The sequence below is a fragment of the Argentina silus genome (assembly GCF_951799395.1).
Source record: "Argentina silus genome assembly, chromosome: X".
Taxonomy (NCBI): Eukaryota; Metazoa; Chordata; class Actinopteri; order Argentiniformes; family Argentinidae; genus Argentina; species Argentina silus.
The window spans coordinates 5552101-5576100 of NC_139653.1; the positions used below are offsets into that span (position 1 = coordinate 5552101).

At 42.0% G+C, this 24000-nt stretch overlaps 1 protein-coding gene across 1 annotated transcript in view; it reads right to left on the minus strand.

Moving 5' to 3' along the window:
- zcchc24 (zinc finger, CCHC domain containing 24) overlaps positions 1 to 22111 on the minus strand; it is a gene marked incomplete at both ends in the record, with an annotated part of 48837 nt that extends 26726 nt beyond the window's left edge. Inside the window, 2 exons of the mRNA XM_083694494.1 lie at positions 11417 to 11617; positions 21875 to 22111. Of these exons, the coding sequence (XP_083550620.1) occupies positions 11417 to 11617; positions 21875 to 22111 (438 nt within the window). The remainder of the gene's footprint in view (positions 1 to 11416; positions 11618 to 21874) is intronic.
- Between the last annotated feature and the right edge of the window lie 1889 nt (positions 22112 to 24000).

Sequence of the window (24000 nt, forward strand, 5' to 3'; positions counted from 1 at the left end):
CATAGCACACACACAGACACACACACGCACACACATACTGGCATACATGCACGTGCAGACACTCATATCCCCGCGTGGACACACACATACTAGCCTACCACTGAGCTGCAGCCAGTGCCCTACTGAGTGAACAATATGGGCTGCCTTCCTGACCTCTCTGTCTGGAGATCCTATACACACACACACACACACACACACACACACACACACACACACACACACACACACACACACACACACACACACACACACACACACACACACACACACACACACACACACAATAGGCCCCTTAATAACCACCAATCTTTCCCACCACTAGGGCCTTCCCCAATGGGGCCCATTCAGACCCACAGCCTCTCCAATGGTACCCATTCAAGGCCAATACAAAGCCTGCAGTGTCAGTCATCCCCTGCACTGTGATAGCAGCCACTATGCCTGGCCTCCTCCACTGTCTGTCTGTCTGTCTGTCTGTCTGTCTGTCTGTCTGTCTGTCTGTCTGTCTGCCTGTCTGCCTGACTGTCTGTCTATTTCTCTTTCTCTGTCTGTCTGTTTGTCTGTCTGTCTGCCTGTCTGTCTGTCTGCTTGGCCTCCTCTACTGTCTGCCTGTCTGTCTGTCTGCTTGGCCTCCTCTACTGTCTGTCTGTCTGCCTGCCTTGCCTCCTCTACTGTCTGTCTGTCTGTCTGTCTGTTTGTCTCTCTGTTTGTCTGTCTGTCCGTCCGTCCATCCGTCCGTCCGTCCGTCTGTCCGTCTGTCTGTCTATTCTGTCTGCCTGCCTTTCATTTCTGATCTCTGCCATTCAGATATGGTTAGGAGTCACTCTGAGGGGAGGAGAGATCAACCACATTGAGTTTGATGAGCATGTGACATGATGAAAACAGAGCACTAGCAAGCACTTACAGTGGGGGAAATAATTATTTGATCCCCTGCTGATTTTGTTAGTTTACCCGATTACAAAGAAATGAGCGGTCTATAATTTTTATGGTACTTTTATTTTAACAAATAGACACAGAATGTCAATAAAAAAAGTCCAGAAAAACATATTATATAAAGTTATAAATTAATTTGCATTTGATCGAACGAAATAAGTATTTGATCCCCAAGCAAAACATGACTTAGTACTTGGTGGAGAAACCCTTGTTGGCAAGCACAGAAGTCAGACGTTTCTTGTAGTTGGTCACCAGGTTTGCACACATCTCAGGAGGGATTTTGGTCCACTCCTCTTTACAGATCCTCTCCAAATCCTGAAGGTTTCAAGGCTTTTGCTTGGCAACTCGAAGCTTCAGCTCCCTCCACAAATTTTCGATAGGATTAAGGTCTGGAGACTAGCTAGGCCACTCCATGACCTTAGTGTGCTTCTTCTTGAGCCACTCCTTTGTTGCCTTGGCTGTATGTTTTGGGTCATTGTCATGCTGGAAGACCCATCTACGACCCATCCTCAGTGCTCTGGCTGAGGGAAGGAGGTTCTCGTCCAAGATCTTACGGTACATGGCCCCGTCCATTGGCCCCTCAATGCAGTGAAGTCGTCCTGTACCCTTAGCAGAGAAACAACCCCAAAGCATAATGTTTCCACCTCCGTGTTTGACGGTGGGGATGGTGTTCTTGGGATTGTAGCATTCAGCATTTCTTTCCCTCCAAACACGACGAGTCGAATTTATGCCAAAGAGTTCAATTTTGGTCTCATCTGACCACATCACCTTCTCCCAAGCCTTCTCTGAATCATTTAGGTGTTCATTGGCAAACTTCAGATGGGCCTGTACATGTGCCTTCTTGAGCAGGGGGACCTTGCGGGCACTGCAGGATTTCAATCCGTTACGGTGTAGTGTGTTACCAATGGTTTTCTTGGTGACTGTGGTCCCAGCTGCCTTGAGATCATTACCAAGCTCCTCCTGTGTAGTTCTGGGCTGATCCCTCACCCTTCTCATGATCATCCTTACCCCACGAGGCGAGATCTTGCATGGAGCTCCAGGCCGAGGGCGATTGATTATTTTGTATTTATTTTGTATTTAATTTTAGGTTATTTTGTATTTCTTCCATTTTCTAATAATTGCACCAACAGTTGTCTCCTTCTCACCAAGCTTCTTGCTGATGGTCTTGTAGCCCATTCCAGCCTTGTGCAGTTCTACAACTCTTACCCTGATGTCCTTTGAATGTTCTTTGGTCTTGCCCATGGTGGTGGAGAGGTTGGAATGGAAGAGATTGATTCTATTGACAGGTGTCTTGTCTACCCATAACAAGCAGAGATTAGGAGTACTTTCTTGAAGTGACAGGACTAATCTGTGTGCCTCATGGGCATATAACCGGTCTGTATGAACCAGAATTCTTGCTGGTTTGTAGGGGATCAAATACTTATTTCCTTCGATCAAATGCAAATGAATTTATAACTTTATATAATGTGTTTTTTCTGGACTTCTTTGTTGATATTCTGTCTCTATTTGTTAAAATAAAAGTACCATAAAAATTATAGACCACTCATTTCATTGTAATCAGGCAAACTAACAAAATCAGCAGGGGATCAAATAATTATTTCCCCCACTGTATATATATAATACATATACCATTAACGCTTTTATCCAAAGCGACATACATTGCAGTGAGTGCATACATTTTCAGTATATATGACCACAGAGGACCACTTATTATTGCAATAATGCAGGGTGTGGAATCGTGTGAATGCACAAGAACATTTTTCCATTCCTCATTCCGTTGCATGCATTACAATAAGCCCATCCTCCGATTTCTACCTCCACCAGCCTCCCCTTCTGAAGCGCAGCCGTGAGGTGTGCATGCATTCCCCAGTCTAGTGACCTGCCGCTGCCATGTTAGAAGGACACATTGCTGTTGTCATAATCTGACCTTTGACCCCAACCACAGCAACCCCTCCCTCTCTACATATGACCTGGAATGTTCTTCAGAGAGGGTGTGAAGATTCCTCCTGTTCTTTGTCAAGCAAATAGTCAATGCTAAGCTTGAAAAAGCCATAGTTCAAACAGTGCTGTTCCTATAATGTTTCTAACTGTCCATGTCTATTTTGTACATGAACAAGACTTTTTGTTTTATTCTGTATGTATCATGTTAATACTGTCTTATTAGCCTGGTAAATTACCTGGTAAATAAAAAGTTAAATGCTCAAGCAACAGAGAGAGATCCTGATACAGTGTAGCATAGTAGCATAGTATAATATAGTATAAAATGTCTCACTAACACACACACACACACACATTAATGGGAAACATCCACAAACCTGCTGCACTCATGTTCCTTTTTCTCTCTTTCCCCCCTTCTGACTCACAGGTGGCAACACGTGTCACGGCATGTCTTGCTGACAATTCTGCTTGGATGTCAGCCCACCACCTCAAGCTCAACCTTGACAAGACTGAGCTGCTCTTCCTTCCAAGGAAAGCCTGCCCTCTCCAAGACTTCTCCAGAGTTCTCTACTGTGACCTCCTCCCATACAGCCAAGAACCTTGGGGTGATCCTTGACAGCCACTTATCCTGTGTGACGAACAACACAGCAACAGCACGCTCCTATAGATTCTTCCTCTACAACATCAGAAGGATACGTCCATTCCTCACCAGAGAAGCAGCACAACTTTTGGTCCAAACACTTGTAATCTCCCGCCTTGACTATTGCAACGCATTCTTGGCCGGACTCCCCGCCTCCGCCATCAGACCTCTGCAGCTCATCCAGAACGCTGCTGCTCATCTGGTGTTCAACCTCCCCAAATTCTCCCATGTCACGCCCCTCCGCCGCACCCTCCACCGGCTCCTGGTAGCAGCTCGCATCAGATTCAAGACCCTGGTGCTCGCCTACCGGGCGGCAAAGGGAACAGCCCATCCCTACTTGCAAGCAACAGAGTCACTGCCGATCTTCTGCCGTAGATTGAAAATCCATCTCTTCAGGCTACATCTTAACAGTCCTTCCTAAGACCTCTTCACCCCCACTACCCTCCCTGTACTAACCCTAACCCCAACCCTTGAGACCTCTTCACCCCCTCTTCCCCCCTGTACAAGTTCTCTCCTGTTAATAAATCATTTAAAAAATAATAATAATAATGCCTTCTGGCATTCCGACTGCCAATGGCCCCTGGTGTGAGCAGTGATTACTTTGTCTTATGATGACTGTTGGATAGATGACTCACTTACTTAAACAAATGTATTTGTTGTAAGTCGCTTTGGATAAAGACGTCTGCTAAATGCCGTAAATTTAAATGTAAATGTAAATGTTCCAATGATCTGGTTATTACACCAGATTATCTGAGAAAGTACTGGCCTACTTCCACTAGACTGCTTATTTTCCCTCCTTAACTCCTGCCCTCCCAACCTCTCTGTTGGCTCAGCAGTTTGGCTAAGAGAGGGATTAAGATCTAGATGGAACTTTTTAGACAAAAACATGTTAATGGGAAAATAGCCATCTTGGGTTTAATGCATAATTGCCATCGAAATATGCTGGATTTCTGTGGAGAACAGATCACAGAGTAGCTAGTCTCCTTCTCACTGAATATCCCTGAATGCCTAGGGACTGACATGAGTGTGTATCTTAAAGTGAAGGACAGGATTTAGTATGGTTGTATGTTCAGGTGTACGCCGCTGCATGATATATATTGTATCTGGAGTGAGTGAAACCAGATAAACAACGCATCTGAATAGAGACTGGTGAACTGCACTTTAAACAGAGTTAGGACATATCTTATTTGCACTCATCAGTCACAATTCATCCCCCCCCCCCCCACAGCCACTGTTTACCTTTTATCAAGATGATCTGCTCATCCTGTCATATGCAGACATACACACATTCACAAATCATATCTAGTCTACAACTTCCTCTCTAACTCCCTTCTGTGTGTTTGGTTATACAGTATATTCCTCATTACTCCTATACTCCTCATTACTCTATAAATCAAAACAAATGATAATAAAAACAAATCGTACATAATACATAATACAAGTGTTTCAATATGGAATGCAACTTACTGCCTGGCAATACACAGTAGTGAGTTTACCTGCCATTGTCTCTGTTTGATGACATCAGAGAAGCCATAGTTGCTGGGTTAAGAGTCATGGTTACGGCAGGAACAGGAAGTGGAGCTGGACTTGTTGTCTCAGCAAAAACCCAGAGGAAGAAGGATTCCTGTACAGAACACAAACCAGCTGGCAGGAAACCCCACTTTTATAATTCTTTTAACTTTGATTTCCTTTTGGAGGAAGTGCTCTCGCTGTGCTTTCTCTGGCATTATCTCTCTCAGTTCTCGACCAACCGCCGCTGACAGACTCAGAGACTACACCCTATCTGTCTCTGTCAGCTCAGCAAACAAACACCATCAAAATGCAACATCCAAACTGCCACAGAAAACAGAGCCATAAGTCTGTCTTCCTGTCTCTCACTACAGTACATTTCGGGAAGGCAGTTCACTGGCAATGTCAAAATTGGATCTCGGGTAGACAAATTTTAGGCGCAAATGTCTCTGTGGTTATAGAATTAAGTGAACAGCAGATGGAATGTCAAGAGGCTATCAGCAACCCAGAGAGACAGATAGAGAGAGAGAGAGAGAGAGAGAGAGAGAGAGAGAGAGAGAGAGCGATTGTGACAGAGTGATGCCCTGTATAGAATACAAAACAGCTGGCAGAAGTAGAAGGGAATGTAAACAGATGATTATACTGTAATATATTTAGACACATTTCTGTGAATCTGAGGAGCTTCTAAAAGGAGAACATTCTAAGTCTTGTTTTAGTAGTAAACATGCTTTAGCTACAGTACACACACGTTCCTCCGGGAACATTAGCCTCTAGGGATTGATAACATCATTAGCTACAGTACTGCACGCTCCCTCATGTGTTGCTCCCCTATGGCCTAATCAAGGGTGGGCTGCATCACAACAAGCCTGGGTAACAGTCTGCTACAACGGCTTTAGCCAAATAGACATCGTCTTGCCAAGTAAAGAGATGCAAATGAAGTAGCCAAACAGCCCAAAGACAACTAGAAAACATACATGAAAGCAGCAGAAGTAACCAGGACTATACATATACTGTACATGTATATATTCATGTGGGATGTCATATTAACAAAGGAACTACATTGCAGATTTAGTGTGAGCCTTTATTACTGCAGCCACACACGGGCTGTGCCCAGACTAGTCAGGACTAATGGTGCACCAGTCAACAGTGATGTAACAATGCAATCAAATAACAAATTGCATATGCAATTACATATAATGTGTATTTGACAATAATGCAGGGCCTCCTCTATGAATACCGCAAGCAACTGAGTTTTTGAAACAAAGTGTTTATGCAATTATGACAGCAAGACTCCAAGAAAAAGGACTACTTCCACGAATTGGGAAGGTGGGGATTATTGCTGGTTTGTCAACTGCTGAAATTTGAATTTAATTAATTTTTATCGCCAGGTTTTTGTGTTTACGCAACCACTGGAGTTTTCGATTGTAAACAAATTGCCCTGCCAATCGTTACAGCATTAAGTCTTAAAAGGTTTATTACCAGAACCAAAGAAAAAGCAAACAGTTTGTCAGAGGATAACACATTACTGAGCTCAGGGAGCCATATGTCTGTGGTGTAATAGTGCTCACTACACAGTGCTAGGGTGACTTTGTTGTCACTGTTATGGAAGATGATTGTCACCATTTGTCAGAATGCCCTGACTGCTGAAAAGACCGCCTTTTAACAGCGAGAAGGCGTGAACACATGCTCAGGCTAACCATATGGTCACATTCAAGTCAGCATCAAAGGTGTGGAGAGTGGCACTGTATTTTAGCCTCCCTTAAGTCACTAACTGCCAAAGCATTCTGGGAACACTCACCCCCTAGAGTGCCAAGTGTTTTATGTGGTATTTACCTAGCAACAATACTTTGATTGGCTACAAAAAAAAGCATCATCATTTATGCATTTTTGGTGAATAAAGTTACCCTTGGCAATCTAGAATGTTGACAATTTCGGTGATTTTATTCACCCTCGGCACTAAATGAGTTAACCTGCATTGTTTGGTTTGGCCATGTGTAAAGTGAAGGACAGGATTTAGTATGGTTGTTGTTCAGGTGTCTTCACTACAGACACCAAGACAAATAAGTGAACTGGTGGTTAGTTGCAGTGTTTCCCCTACCATTGAATAAGCACGGATCTCAATAGAAAACGTTGCTATAACGTGGTAGCCCTGGATGCTGATTTTGAGGGCCTTCCACTGTACCCCACCACAAGAAAAATCTGGGGAAAAACATTGGTTAGTTCTACTGTCTTATGAAGCCAGGACGCCTAGAGACATTCAGCTCTCACCAGGACAACTACAGAGGGCTTCACCAGAAGCCGCAGGATCGGTCTTTAGCCTGCATCATCCAGGCCATAATCCACAGTTCAGAGATATCAGCTGTAAACAACCCCTACACTATCTGTTTCCACAGGCAAGTGTTGTTGCTCTCCTCAGTTGAGGCTCTTCTCTGTCTTAGTACCCTAGTGGTGGAATGAGCTTTCCACCACTGTCAGGAAGGCAGAGTCACAACCTATCATCCGCCATAGACAAAAGACCCATCTCTTCTCCTCAGACTTTTCCACCCCCTAACACCCTATTGTACATTACCGTAACTTTTGCATTACTTGTTTTCTTCCTTTCTCTAGCACTGTGAAGGTTTTACTTACAATGACTGTGATGTACAGCTGATTCACTAGTTGATTCACTTACTTTAGACAAATGTACTTATTGTAAGTCACTTTGGATAAAAAGTGTGGAGCAGTCCGATCTGCTGCATAATTCACTGAGAAAAAACCTTGAAACAGCAGCTAGCTAAGCTATATATATATACACACATTCCACTGCCATGATTACAAATGTGAACAAAAGAGGTATTATCCCTGGTGTATAAAGACAGCTCTGTATGTGGATCAATGGGGTTCATGTGTTTTTGATCAACAACAGAAGTAACTCTGATGATGCACATCTTGGCCCTGCTGCTCTCTGATATCTGCCCTCCCCATCTGCTCCAGTTCACAGATGAATACTGATGATTTCTTGGAACGTTTTGTACCCAAGGACTTTATACCAGGTTTTGGAGGAGCCAGATAGAAATCGTAGACCAGGACAGAGTAGGAACTGTTAGTGTTGTGGTTATACCAACAGTGACAACTGCAAGTCCTGAATGTTTGAATGTGATGTCTGGCATTTAACACTGTACAATGGCCATGCATTGTCCCTTTTACAAAGTGTTGCCATTTCTGAGCAGATCTACTGTAACAATACAAGTATGATCTTGGTAATAAAATGCTGGATGTAGGAGTGGAGTGATGCCAAAGTATGATGGGGGGAGGCTCAAACTGGGTTCATGCACACACAAACACACTCACTCACACACACGCACGCACACACGCACGCACGCACACACACACACACACACAGAGCCCCACAAACCTGCATTCCAGCAAAGACATTTTCCATGAGTAGTTAATCCAACTACAGGGGGAAACATAGCGGGGAGATGTCAATCAATGCATCATTTTTATTAGAGAAGATCAGAGGCGTGACTGTTGATGGAGGACACAGAACTAAATCATGAGCGCAAGTGGAAGACATCTTGGCCAGGTGCCAGAGTATGGCAAGGGGGACATTCTGGTCATAACTGGAGGAGCGACCTCATTTTCTGCATAAAAGCTTGTTTACATAACAGCTTTGTCCCCCCTGACAGTGAGCCTGTGGCCTGCAGCCTTCAGCCTGTAATCTGTAGCCTGTAAACCAACCTGTAGCCTTGGCTCCCAGAGGACCAGCCATTCAGCACTGCCACCAGCACTTCCTCTTTACTCACATACCAGGAAGAGGGAGAGGATAGAGAAAGAGAGAGAGAGGGAGAGAGAGAGACCACAGGACAGCCTACAGTATTAGAGAGCCACTCCCTGTGTCTCTTTGTAACTCTACTTAGATGTTTTACTGTCTGATTCCTATCCGTCCTCCATCTTATCTACAGACCTACAGACCCCACTGGGGAGCCAAGGGAGTGGGGTGGGACTATAGGGGGCTGTCCTGCAATACAGTCAATTACTATTAAGAACTATGGTGCTTTGATTTATAATCTTGCCCCCTAAACTCGCTAAAATCAAGAGAGGACTGAGGGGGGCTAATAGCACTTAATCTCCCAGAATAAGAAAAGATAAGAGCTAGATAAAAGACAGTCAAAATGCAGAGGGAGAGAGTGGGAGAGAGAGTGGAGGAGTGCATGTCATGAGAATGTGATTCTCCATGCTGGAGCACGATCACAAAGCCCAGCAGAGCTCTGTGAAGTCAGATTCCTCTGTTTTCATTGGCAGGCAGATTTCTGTCTTCTGGACAGGACTAACTCTTAGTGGGTACCAACTTATCCCACAATTTATTTCCTTTTGAGGGCCAGCCGAAAACCCCAGGCATCGTTATGGATTACTGAGTTTCGTATCAGGACCGCCGTCAGGACCGCCGTCCGCTTTGGAAAACATCACACAGGGAGGCTCACTGGCTTAGGCTAAAGTATGGGGCCTTACACACTAACTACAGGGCCAACCCCATCCCATACTGGGCTGGCACAAATATTGGCCTTTCGTATTGTCTTTTCCAGCACTGTTACAGCAACTATGGTGGATGTGTAGGAAGGCCAGAGTAGGGTTGGTGAGTAGGTGTGGAGGCTGTCTGGAGACCTGCTTTTTTATATTTCTGTTGGCAGTTCAACTAACAGCTGAAATATAAACCAGAAGAGGCCTGACTGTGAGTTACGCCCCTGCATGCTTGCAGGCAGCTCCACAGAGAGATTTATTTCACAGCCTTGATTGTCCATAGGGGTTAATTTTAATAAAACAAAAAGGTTAACAGTTTTTCACTGACTCATTACTGATGCTGCCCTCTACCTGACAGGGTCAAAGGGTCAAGTACACAGTGATTACAATCAGGTATGAACTTACGACACCATCACAATAAAAGGCAAAAGGTTACAGAAGGAATCATACCTCAAAACACCTCAAAAATCCCACTGCAATTGCTAATAAATGATGCAATTGACACCCGTTAGGGTTTGGCGTTGGAGGAGATATTTCATCACTGGACAGGTCTTTTACAGATCTCTGGAGCCCTGCCTTCATCAAGGGAGTCGTAGATTAATCTCACATCTGCTCCTCATTACCTCTCCATGCAACAGTGACTCAGGGCTGGGGCTAGTACCTCACCCAGAGAGAGAAGGAGAAGGGGAGGGGGGAGAGGGCAGCAGTATAGGGATATGAGTGGTTGGGATGCTGTGGCGCTTTGACTTACAAAGGCATGGAAGAGAGAAAGAGAGAGAGGGAGAAAGAGAGAAGTGTGTGTGTGTGGGGGGGGGGAGCAAGGGAGAAGGAGAGAGAGAGAGGGAGAAAAATATCTGTCACCACTGGTCCATCTAACAAAAACACCTCCACACCAGAATTCACAGAGTAACTGACATTGTGTCCCTGTTTCCAAATCCCATAATTCATATTCAAACTGAAACCCAGACCATGTAGTTCACTTTTACAAGATGTCATAAAAGATTTCTTGAAGAAACAGAATGTGAGAACCACAATGGTCATTTTGTGGTCCACTCCCCCTTATCTCACACAGGCTGCTCCAAAAGCTATTTCAGTTGAACTATTAGTACGTCTACATCACAATCTTTTCACTTTAATTCTACTATACAGTGAAGTTGGCAACCTGGGTTTGTTTGCTTGTTTAAGAGAGAGAACTGCATCATAAAATGCTAAGAGATTGGAAAACTAAGTCACTTTGTTTGACACTGCAAAACATGTTGATAAGATGTTGTACCCTCAAATAGACACGACGATGTACCCCAAATGGACAAGATGTTGTACCCCAAACAGACAAGATGTTGTACCCTCAAATAGGCAAAATGTTGTACCCCAAACGGGCAAGATGTTGTACCTCAAACAGGCAAGATGTTGTACCCCAAACAAACAAGATGTACCCCAAACATACAAGATATTGTACCCCAAACATACAAGTTGCTGTACCCCAAACATACAAGATGTTGTACCCCAAATAGACAAGATATTGTAGACCCCCATAGACCCTCTCAAGAGTGACGCTCAGTAGCCGTCCGACCAATTAACGCACAGATATGACCAGAGAGGACAGATGCCTGCCTGTCTAACATGTAGGTCAGACCACAACCACAGAGAGGGCGGGAGAGCGAGAGAGAGAGAGAGAGAGAGAGAGAGAGAGAGAGAGAGAGAGAGAGACAGACAGAGAGTAAGAGAGAGAGAGAGACAGAGACAAAGACAGAGACAGAGACAGAGACAGAGAGACAGAGAGAGAAAGAGAGAGAAACTGTGATCCATTTCCTACATTGCTATAATAATACAATGTAATAACATGGGCACCAATGTTGTTGATACTATAGTAGATGCTATGTTGTAATATGTGTGTCTTACCTGTGGGCAGTCTTTAATGTAGTGGCCCTTGTTGAAACACAGGTGGCATAGGTAGTTGGGTGGGGGTCTCTTGCTGGGCTTGCGGGGCTCAGAGGAGAGGGAGAGGTCAGAAAAATGGTCTGTCAGGGAATTGAGTCCATCCACAATGTTGTTCAGGGAGCCATACGGAGACACATTCTTGTACACGCTGTTATTTAAGGCCTGGAACAGAGAATGAGATTCAGAAAAGGATCAAATACAATCTGGAAAAGAACATGGCTGCAATTTTGTTTTAATTGAGGTAACCTATAGCTTGTTTTACTGTATATTTCAAATTTGAAGTACCCGCAACTCCTAATGTCTGTGTCTTAACTCACTGATGATGACTATTATTGTGACAGAGCAACCAGACTTGTCAGAACATTTGTGGATAGATGATGCTGCAAATAACACAATACCACTAAACAGGGATTTGGGATTTTTAAATACTGATTTTAGTTTAATCATCAATTTCCTTTGACTGCTCTTTGCCCTCTCTTCTCTTACCTGAAACCCCTGGATCATTTCCCTCATTAAATGCAGCACATCTGGCACGTGGCCCTGCTGTGCTTAGGAGTTGAAAAGTATTGAGACATCTTCAGAGAAAGACAGGACTTTATAGAGGGTGACTCAAAGTAAACATCAGAGGCGGTATGTTTCCCACTCAAGGCTGTAGAACATCATCAGTATCATTATGCAGTAGTGCAAGTATAATAGCTGTGGCAATTGTTTGTGACTTGTCTATGAATCCTTGTGTGACATTGGTCGAGTGTTTAAGTTAAAGGGGCAATCTAGGATTGTTACATACATTTTTGGACTTTTAAATTAATTATATATATCCATTGATTCTTGAAGAATATAGTCGTCTCTAGAGCCCAAAAAATATATCGGATCACCAATATTATCGGCCGATATTGGCCTTAGAGAAATATCTGCATCGACACATATTTCACCGATATTGTACCGTTAAAACAACGTAGTTGCCATTTTTTTCCTATGAAAACTGTTCTAAAAAGGAATTCTGTAAAAAAATAAAATAATAATAATAATAATAATAATAATAATAATAATAATAATAATAAATGGGTAGATATATCGGTTATGGGTGAATTTTGCCCCCCATAAATCGGTATCGGTATCCGACCCAAAAATCCAGTATCGGGCTCCAGTCGTCTCCCGCATGTATTAGAGCTCGGGACTCCAGCAGGACCCGCGGATAGGTGTGACAATTTAAGTTAGTGTTTTTTTAAGTTCATAACTCGAAATCTGAGTTTTATTCTGATAATAAATGAATTAAAGCATAGGCGGTGCGTGACTCTTGGGTTTGGGTAAGCAATGTTTTCACCGAAATGTTCCTATAATTACAACAATTACAATACAAGTCATTGTTCGCGAAATGTTCATAACCTTGCTGCAATAGCACAAATGATATCTATGTGAGACGAATGACTGGGAAGAGCATATAGAAAATAGCATATAGCTGGCCTACCAAACTGAAATAACATCAATAAATCTGTTCCATGAAAATATCCTCTGCTAATCTCATCTCAGCTTGCTTGTCTGTCATTGCCTGGTGCTCTAGCATGCAACATTGTGTGACAGTGAAAGATGTATTGGACTTGTCTTGTGTTATACGCACGTTTTGTGTATGACATGTATTGTGTATTTGGGGAAGGGTCACTGGGCCTGCCGTAGTTCGGAGTTGGGAAGATAAGTCAAGTTTCCCGTTTCTATCGTGCGCATGGTGTCCTGCGTCCTTTATTGTTTTTACTAATTACAACCACAGTATAATTGCAAAACCAAAAGGCACGTCTACAATTGTATCAAAGCATCGACCCACACCTGCTTTCGCCACGTTGTATAAAAAAGGTTGGATTCTGCACCTCAAGTTTCCCGTGCCTTCCCACACACACAGCCCAAAGAACATACTACAGTGAGAGGCTACATACTGTAACGACCCTGTGTAAGGCCCGTTAGCAGCTCCGCCAAGTGAGTTAACTCTCTTGGTGTTGTGGCTAGCGCGGCCGGTTTGTAAGCGGAAGGTTGCGAGTTCGATACCCGCTTAAGGCAAGCTACTCTGCCCCGCCGTTCGTTACAATACGTACGTATGTCACGTTGATAAAGGAGCCTTGTCCACGTCCCAACGGTTGAACATTGAACCAAACTATACGTTTTTACTAAACCTTTACGTTAGTAAAGGAGACGAATGCAATGTGATTACTGTGAGAATTAACAATTCAATTTAATTATAATTGCAGGAGTAATTACATATGATAGTTTGTTTGTTTGTTTATGTATTTAATTTCAGTTTGGGGGCAGCTAAGCTTCCTCACCAACAGTTTATCCTCCTCAGAGGAGTCCTGCCCATATAAATAGATTGAGTAGAACGGACATAGACCATGGCTATTTGGCTAGCACACCAAAAGATCGTCTACAATGGGGTGTCCAAACTATGGCCCGCGGGCCAAGTGCGGCCCGTGATCCATTTTTAATTGGCCCGCAGCAAATTCAAAAAATATAGTGTAATATGGCCCACACATGAAACTTTTCTTAGCATTTCTTAGTTTTAATAGAGAATTTCAAACTTTCTTAAGTGATGTTGATGCTGAATACGGGGACCTGCTCTACCATTCATAAGTGCGCTGGCTAAGTCGCGGCTCCGTGCTTCGGCGGTTTTATTCTCTGAGATCAGAGATCAGAGTTTTTGAAAGAGAAGGACCGACCTCTTCACCAGCTGAGTGATCCTCTATGGTTGGCTGACCTGGCGGTTTTAGTTGATCTTACTGATCACCTTAACACACTGAACAAGAGCCTACAAGGCAAAGACCAACTTGTACCGCAGCTTTACGTGCACATGAAAGCATTCTGTGTGAAGCTCCGACTCTTTGAGACACAATTACGCACCTTCAATGTTGCGCACTTCCCCACACTGTCTGAAATCAAATCTGCTTTTCCAAAGGCCGATCTCTCTGATAAAAAGGGGAAATATGTGTCTGTGATCACATCTCTCAGGACTGAATTTTCTCAGCGCTTCCGAGATTTTTCTGTCATTGAGAAAGACATCAAGCTGTTCGCGACTCCCTTCCTGATAAACGCAGAAGAAGTGGAAGAGAGTCTGCAATTAGAACTCATAGAAATGCAGTGTGATGATTCTCTGAAGAATCAACATCAGCTTCTCTCCTTGCCTGACTTCTACCGGAGCTTGGAAAAAGCCAAGTTTCCTCTGATGAGACGCCACGCGAAACGAATGATGAGTCTGTTCGGCTCAACATACATATGTGAGCAAACATTTTCTCTGATGACGCTGAACAAAAGCAGATTGAGAACCAAAATGACCGACGACCATCTCTGTGACGTCTTTCGCATCTCAACCACCAAACTGACTCCCGACCTGCCAGCCATCCTGCAGGCCAAAGCGCAACTTCATTGCTCCCACTGACCGCAACGCTGTTCTCGTTATAGGTGAGTTCAAAATATATTACACAGTATCCATGTGTTATTAAGCCCAATTACTTAATAAATGTAGTAATTTTATGTTGATAGCATTTTTTTAACAAATATTAGTTGATCTGTTAACAAGCCAAACAACTTATTTTCATAACAAAAAATAATAGAAAACCCATTCATGAAAAGCTGTGATGTAGGCTGATTGATTTTGCTAACTTTAATAAACTAGGTGAGGCAATATACACCTCACCTTGAGTGAGTGGCACAGCTGTTTGTATATTTTTCCATATGTGGCCCTCAGTGAAAGAAGTTTGGACACCCCTGGACATGGAATTGTGATGCATAATTGCCATGGTAATCATTGGTATTGCATGTGTAGATCACAATGCACCATTTGACTGAACATTCCAAAGTCAGTTGAGTTGAGTTGAATGTTCTTCATTATTTCGCTTTCCCCATCATCCCAGAAACGGAAACAGTGCGTTACACTAGGTTAGAGTATGTACTTTCAACTAGAGAAAGGCTTTCCTGGAGAAACTTTGTGGGCTTGCAAAGTCTTAATATGGCAGTGTAAACAGTTTAAAGTTGACAGACAAACAGATAGATAGAATGAGCCTTGGATAGTTCAGTGGAGTTGGTTGGTTATGTGGTTGAGAGTGGTAGTTGGTTGGTCACAAAAAAACTGAATACTTTAAGTAGTATAAAGAGTATAAAAAAGTTAAATACAAGCAACTCAAGTTAGACAACTCTGCACATTTTAAAGTTGGATAGATGTAAATAGCTTAAAATATGTATGAGCATCAGGCATAATAATAATAATAATAATAATAATAAGAAGAAGAAGAAGAAGAAGAAGAAGAAGAAGAAGAAGAAGAAGAAGAAGAAGAAGAAGAAGAAGAAGAAGAAGAAGAAATTAAAGTAAAATAAGTAAGTGAAAATAAAATAAGTACAATGTATCTTATAGAGATTTCTATACAAGCTTGCTATGTTTGTCTCCCAATATTTTCGTTGTCACTGCAGACACGCAAACACACGTTAAGCACTGCAAAACTCACATGAATATTTGGCTGCTAAATGCACTCCCACCATAATATAATTTAATATACTTAATTATTTTTGTTTTCCCCCATCATCCCAGTAACAGAGACAGTGTGTGAAACTGCGCAGTTTTCATTTTTTCAGCTAGCGACTAGTCACAGTTAGCCATATTACTTGTACTAGCACAGATGTCTCGACTGTCAAATACAAATATTGTATCAAGTTCAACAATCTATCTTAAATAGCTATATTTACAGTATCCTAAGGAGCTTTCTAAACAAGTTTGCTATGTTTGTCTCCAGATATTTCTGTTGTAATGCTATTCTTTGATTGTGATGCAATCACTTTACCAGCATATAAAGCTGTAAAGTAAAACTTCCAAATTATACACCAAAAAAGTAATCCTAATTGGAATATACAGTATCTCTCTGTGTTTCAAATAAATATAACTAGTGGCTTTTTACGTAAGCATTAATGCATGACAGGGTGTGCATTAACAGCCACACACTTCCGGTGGTTGTGGCGATATTCAGCATTTTTCCCCAGGAGTTCACAACTTTGCTGCTTGAATCCCTATGGCAACTGGCTTGGAGAGTAGTTAGTGAACAGGTGTTACCTTGCTAGCATTTCTCTGATGCTAGCTGTCAGTTGAACTAGAAAATAACTGTGCAGCCAAAAAAAATCGCTTGTTAGCTAGTATGATGATCAATCGGGGTAGTGTTATTACAGTGCTGACATGTTAGATATGTATTTTAGGTTTGAGTTATTGAAATCGTTGTTTTGTGATAACCAGGTGTAACATAATTTGAGGCAAGAGAGATGTTGGCCATGTTATTTATTTTGAGAAGCCATCATCGGGGAGTCTGGAGATCTACTGGAGTCACTGTGAGATATCTGTCTTCGGGAGACAAAGTCATGGTGTGGAAAGTCATGTTATTGTTGATGTCTAATTTTGCATGGAAATCTTACTTACTTTGGCAACACTAATAACCAGGCTTAGAGTCAGCCCACTCAAACCAGCCCCAGCTCCAAGACTTGTGTGCATTTAATAGATCTACCCAGGATAAATCAAACATGAGTGCTTTCCAAGGTTTTCCATCTGGCATTGATTTAATCCCTTGACTGTTGATATACTGCTCTCGTCACTTCATGTGAAGGTACCATTGGAAGGTAACCTGTTATAACTGACAAACACCACACATCCCAAAATATAGATAATACATACAGTCATGAGAAAAAGTTAGGACACCCCCCAAAATATTAAGTTATTCTCTTAAAAATATGGACATATCAATATGTTATCTTCTTTCTAACAATGTCTATAGATAAAGGGGATGTAATTGAACAAAAAACTATGAAAATGTAACTTTGTAATCATTTATTTAACGAAAAATTAACAATAATGCCAATTCCTACTGAGGAAAAAGTTAGGACACCCTATGCCCTAATAGCTAGTATTGCCCCCCTTGGCTGAAATAACCTCAATTAGACGTTTCTTATAACTGTCTACAGGTCTCTGACATCAATTGGGAGAAGGTTTTTCCCACTCCTCCTTGCAGAATTCTTTCAGCTGTGTGATGTTCGAGGGGTGTCTTGCATGCACAGCCAGTTTCAAATCAATCCACAGCATCTCAATAAGATTAAGATCCGGGCTTTGACTTGACCATTCCAGAACTCTCAATTTATTTTTCTTGAGCCATTCCTTGGTAGATTTACTGGAATGTTTTGGGTCATTGTCATGTTGCATGGTCCACATCTGCTTCAGCTTCAACTTTCGAACAGATGGTCTCACATTTTCCTCAAGAACCCTCTGATACAATACAAAATTCATAGTGGATTCTATGATGGTGAGCTGACCAGGCCCTGCTGCAGAAAAGCAGCCCCAAACCATGACATTTCCACCCCCATGCTTCACAGTTGGTATGAGGTTCTTGTTCTCAAATGCTGTCTTGGTTTTGTGCCAAACATGTCTACTCTTACTGTGCCCAAATAGTTCAACTTTGGATTCATCTGTCCAAAGCACATTGTTCCAGAAGTTCTGGTCTTTCTCTAGGTGTTCTCTGGCAAACTTTAGTCTTGCCCTGATGTTTTTTTTTGACAGCAGGGGTTTCCTCCTTGCACACCTCCCATGTAATGCAAACTTGTTCAGTCTCTTTCTTATGGTGGATGCATGTACTTTGACATCAATTGTGGCAAGAGATACCTGTAGGTCTCGTCATGACATTCTGGGATTGTTGGAGACTTCTTTAAGCATCTTTCGGTCAGCTCTTAGGCTGAACTTGCTTGGGCGGCCTGACCTGGCCATGTTGGTGGTGGTTTTAAATGTTCTCCACTTGTAAATTATTTTCCCGACAGTGGAATGGCCAATTTCGAATAGTTTGGAGATCTTTTTATATCCCTTCCCAGACTCATATGCATCTACAATTTTTCTTCTGAAGGCCTCAGAGAGCTCTTTTGATCTCGCCATGGTGATGCAACTCACTTCAACAATCAAGAGCAAACCAAACTAAATATCTGAGGCTTAAATAGGACAGGCTCCTCCAAAATCCTCTGTAACGATGTTCTAATCATTTGCACCTGATGTGGTGCTCTTTATTATAATTTTAGGCATTTTAAGTGGAACTAAATGTGGGGGTGTCCTAACTTTTTCCTCACAAGAAGATTGCATTTCTATTAATTACATTTTACCAATCATTTTTTAAATAATTTGTTTCAGTTGTATTTGTTTAGTTATATTACCTCAATTTTTCAATATTGTTCAAATGAATATCAAATGTCCATATGTTTGAATATGTTGAAGAAGACAAAGGTTTTCATAGGGTGTCCTAATTTTTTCTCATGACTGTATCTCTATCTAATAGAGATAGTTGTGTCTATTTAATTAATGTAGAGAGCGGTCAATGCCTTGATGGTTTCCTGCCAAATCAGTAAAGTCAAATCCCTTGTGTGTCTATACGTATGCGTGTATGAGCGTGTATGAGTGTGTGTGTGTGTGTGTGTGTGTGTGTGTGTGTGTGTGTGTGTGTGTGTGTATGAGTGTGTGTATGAGTGTGTGTGTGTGTGTGTGTGTGTGTGTGTGTGTGTGTGTGTATGAGTGTGTGTGTGTGTGTGTGTGTGTGTGTGTGTGTGTTAGATTTCCAAACAGCACCTCTCCTGCATCATCAGCACCACATAGTAATGCCAAACTGGCCCCTATCGACCCTAATGGGGCAGAGCTCCTGCTGTCTGCTCTGCTCATGTCCTCTGACTAGGTGACAACTTTCACAGGTATATGGATGAGCCATTACCACCCCAGAGGAAAAAAACACTGCTGTCGGTGTTAAAACAAAAAATGCTTAGATACCTGGAGTCAAGAGAGGCCTATGGAGTGGCTGTGTAATGGTGTGTGAAAGGTTTAAATTTGAAGTAGGAAGATTTAACAACTTATCTCTGATAAAGAATCTCCATTAATAAGATACAAAATTCTCGAGTTCATTAATAAACTCTATTTCTCCAATGGAAATACTGGGTGTAGTTCAAAAAGGCAAAGGTCTATGGTAGATAAGATTACAGTATGAGCAAGAACTCCTCTATTACATATTAGATTGGTATTATTACAGCATAACAGCCTCTGCTCTGATGTTGCTGATGATGAAAGTATCAGAAAAAGGGAAAAGCATAGCATTCAACTGATTCACCATGGGAATATGAGTTCACAACCACTTCAACTCATTTTCCCCACATCAATTGCCTTACTTGATTTCACATGTTACTTTGATGAGACTGTGTCATATCATCTTCAACAACAAAAACAAATTATCATTACTCATCCCCAGATCAGAAGAAATTCCCTCCTTCAACTGTTTCCAGACTATGTGTACATATGCTTGTCTGTGTGTGTGTGCGCGCGCGCGTGTGAGTGTTCTTTCATTTTTTGAAACCCATTACTCACGTGTATATAAAGTACACACCCGTGTTTTTGAGGCCTGGTTCATGTTAAAGGGGAAGTTTACTTGAAATTCATTTTCATGTATACTTCTGGTCAATCCATGATGCATACAGTCTCGAACTATCACCATTTCATGTGCAGCTGCATCATAGTTATCGAAACGCGAGGTCTGTGTTTACTTCCGTTTAAAAGTCTCATACCGCGCTAAGATACGTCAGACAAGAGGTTTTTTTTGTTTGCACTCCGACCCCGCTCTACTGTACCAGTGATTCCCAGAGAACAGCACATGCTAGCTCTTGTGCTGTTCAACAGAAGGCCCTTTCGTGGGAGGGAGAGGGGAGTCTTGGGAGTTGTAGGAATTGACTCAAATGGGCAATTTGGAACATCAGGACTGATCAGGGCATTTAAAGCGAGATATATTGACTCAGATAATTAAAAAAATGTATTGTGAATGTGTCTACTATTGACTAAAGAAAACAACAAATCCACAAGATTACAGGGTAAAATTCAGCTTTAAGGGGCTGCAAAACCTCTGATTATCTTCATCATACATTTCATAGGCTACATTTCACAGTTATGTAACAGGGATATGCCTATATTCCCTCTCTCCAAAACTTGTTTAAGTGTTGTTTCAACACATGATATCATTGTAATACACATTAAAAGAACTGCAATCATTAGCAGTTGAATCAACAGGTTATGAGACTCAAATAGCCACTAGTTTCTCTAATGTTCTCCCAGTGGTTGTGAGGAACTGTACATACACTGGATATGGTCTGGGCTATCATATTTGCATCCTGTCGCATTGATAGCATGTTTGTCTGAAAGTGATTCATGACAACATAAATATAGGAAGCATCCAAACAGGTCCCAGTTGTGTTTGCACAACCTGATCTATTTGAGGGAGACAGGCAAAATAGAACTCAGTAATGGAGTGCAAGCAACACATCGTCCAATCTATAGAGTATAGTACCTTGCTGTACAGTGCAGTGACCAACTGAATTTCAACACCAGGGTCACTTATGGAGCTATCTATACTGTATATCACTAGGCTACATTCCACTCATGGATGGATAGAAAAACAGTCTGTGTGTGTGTGTGTGTGTGTGTGTGTGTGTGTGTGTGTCACCTTTAACTTTTTAACTTTTAACTTCAACTTTGTCCTACAGGCTTTAAGAAATAACAGGTTACACATACAACTGTATACCCAAACACATTTTCATATTTCTTGTAAGAATTCAGAGAAACAATTTCACTCCATCCCACCCCACTACACTAAAAGTTTAACCCAGAGACCTCCAGCTCATCAATATGCAGACCACAGACTCCACAGACGCGTCACGCTCTTGCAGTACGTGTGGCACGCTCTGGTCTAGCTGGCCTGCTCTCTGAACTAGACCCGCAGTCGAAACAATTGACAATCTCTGCAAAAAGGCATACTCAGCACCATCTTCAATTAGAATGACAGAGATACTGTTGCAACAGAAACAACATCGTCGCTTTAGCGCGTTTGGCAACTTCCCTTGCCATAGGCCTACAACTCCAAAGCATTAGGCCTATTTGTTTACTTTATTTTAACGCATGAATTCATTGACTGTGAATGATACATTCACAATAACACAATAGGCCTACTAAAATAAATGACATTGTTTCTCTCACATTTATTTCAGATAATTCCACCAACAGTTGATTTGCAACATGCTGGGCTCAATTGTGTGATTTGTGCTATGATGACAGGTCTATTTCGTACAGACCGTAAAATCAGTTCTGCTTGGCAAAGTCTTCTATCCGACTCTACCTCATTCACAGAGAAGTTTATCCCGTCTATACGAAATATCATGGCGGTATGTAGGCTACCAGAATAGTCCATGTTGTACACGCTCAAACATTTGCAAATCTGTGCTCGACATGGAACATAATGGACGACAAGATTGCTCTCAACTTTATATTCGTTTTTACGCATATAAAGCTGATCTTCAATTCCATTATGGAGTGAATTGAGACAGATTAAATGAGGCGTCTCTCACCTCATTCCGCTGCAGCTGAAAGAAGTTGTTGAGATAGTTGGAGTTCAGGGATGAGCTCAGGTCCGCCGTGGGAGTCTTGCTGTAGTTGAGGTCCGGGTGGGACGAGTTGGGTTCGGGTCTAAAGGCGTCAAAAGCGCTGGTCTGGTGGGTGTCTTGTAGAGAGAGATAGACCCAGTTGAGAAGTTGTGCAGGCTGGTACACGGAGGCACTCGTGTCTATGGCAGACAGCAAGCTCATCTTTCAGATGGATGAACTGGCTCTTCCACCGATGTTTTTGGATTGCTCTCAACTTCGGGAATCTTGCTCCAAGTCACCGGTTTTGTCCGTTCTCTTTTTACTTTCCCCACCCGGCTTTGGCAATGGTTCCTTTTGCTTCACGTATGGGACCCTATCCTCCTCGCGCTGGGAGCCTAGTCCCAGGTTTACTGTTACACAAAAGTCATTGCTCTAACATGTCAGTATAAAAAGTTTTTCCCCATGGCCCGTTATCTCCCTTTATTTGCAGTGGGGCAGAGAGAGGCTCATTGGATATGCCGTAGTCAATGGGATGCGTCATATAGTACGAAGGCGAATGAAGGTTGGGCTTTTCATTTATGTGAATACTTATTTACTGCTCTGTTAGATGATTGGTTATCTGGGTCCTTATTAGTAATAATTTGCAGTCTATTTAAAAAAAAGAAACTTCATTAGTTTAATGAATATTCACTTCGACAATTAGTTTGTTCTGATTGTATTATTATTACACAAGTAGACCTAAGAGCAACTTTATATGACGATGTATTTTCTAAATTATAGGCTACACAACATGAAAAAAGCATTTCGACAACTACACTTATTCAATCACCAAGGCTACCTGGATTACCTCAGGCGTGAGGCACACCTGGTCACTCTGCAGCACACCTGGTCAAAAAGTACATAGAAACATGTTCAAATTTCTGCAAAACTTGAGGTGTATTTTGATTCTTAGCTTGGGACTATTCCAGTGCTTCCGAGGCTGTAAAGACTGTATGCTACTTCCTGTGTCGCCCCGATCATGTTAAATTGCATCCTAAGGAGAAGGGGGGAAAACAAATGTTTTTGTTTATTCAGCAATAGACAGAGGTCACATTCTCAGGTTCCTGCCAACAACTTGCTCCTCATGACGAAGCCTGCCATGGCGTTAGAGAGGGGCATCCTAAACATGTTTAATTAAAACAAATAAAACCATACACTATTCTGCTCGTTTTGCTATTCTCATTTTGCTTTATTCATAGACCTAACCTATATCATCATGGTGATGTCCATTAATCCCACTCAGTCAAACTCCTCATATCCACTGTTGTGCTCCCTCTAGTGGCATCACCAAGATAACACAATGGGGAAATATGTCGTTACCTAGTTTACTTAATAACCTCTGTAATAAGCACATATTTACAATTTCATATTCATAATAGCCAACGCAAATATAGGACTCTGAGTTGTTGCTATGCCTACCTTATTACAGTCTTTTATGTATGTGTACAAAACCCATTCCTCCATAAACCTTCAATAACGGGATTATTGCCTGTACATAGATAGACTATCCTGCCCCCATCTGGAGACATTGAGGAATAGCTGATTCTAACCACTGGTGGAGCTGTGGGTCTTCGCTTACAGATCCTTCCACTATTCAACTGTCACAGGTTTTGGATTATGTATTTCGCAAACTAATGGGGAATTGTTGGTCCGTAAATATTATAATTGACTTGTTATAAAGTTCTAAACTATGGAAGTTTTGCAAATAAACCTACCTAAATGTAGGTGATTTCTGGACATTATTTCTGACTATGTAGGCTCAAAAGCGTTTTGGCACAAAAGCGCGCAGTGGCAAAATCATCCATAATGTAACTGTAATTAGGAGTGGATTTTGGATAAAATGTCATTATCAAAGAGTCGGCGAAACTTTGTAAGAAAACATGAGGACACATTTGCCCCTCCACAAAAAAAAAAGAATCACTATAAAATACGGCATGACTGAAATCCTGACTGGAATCCAAATGTTTCCCTGTACTGGAATCCCCATACTCACTATTTAATAGCAGTTGCCGTGGTATTTTGTTTTGTCAGGGACGTTTCATTTTGTTTTGCAAAAAACATTATATGTCCAA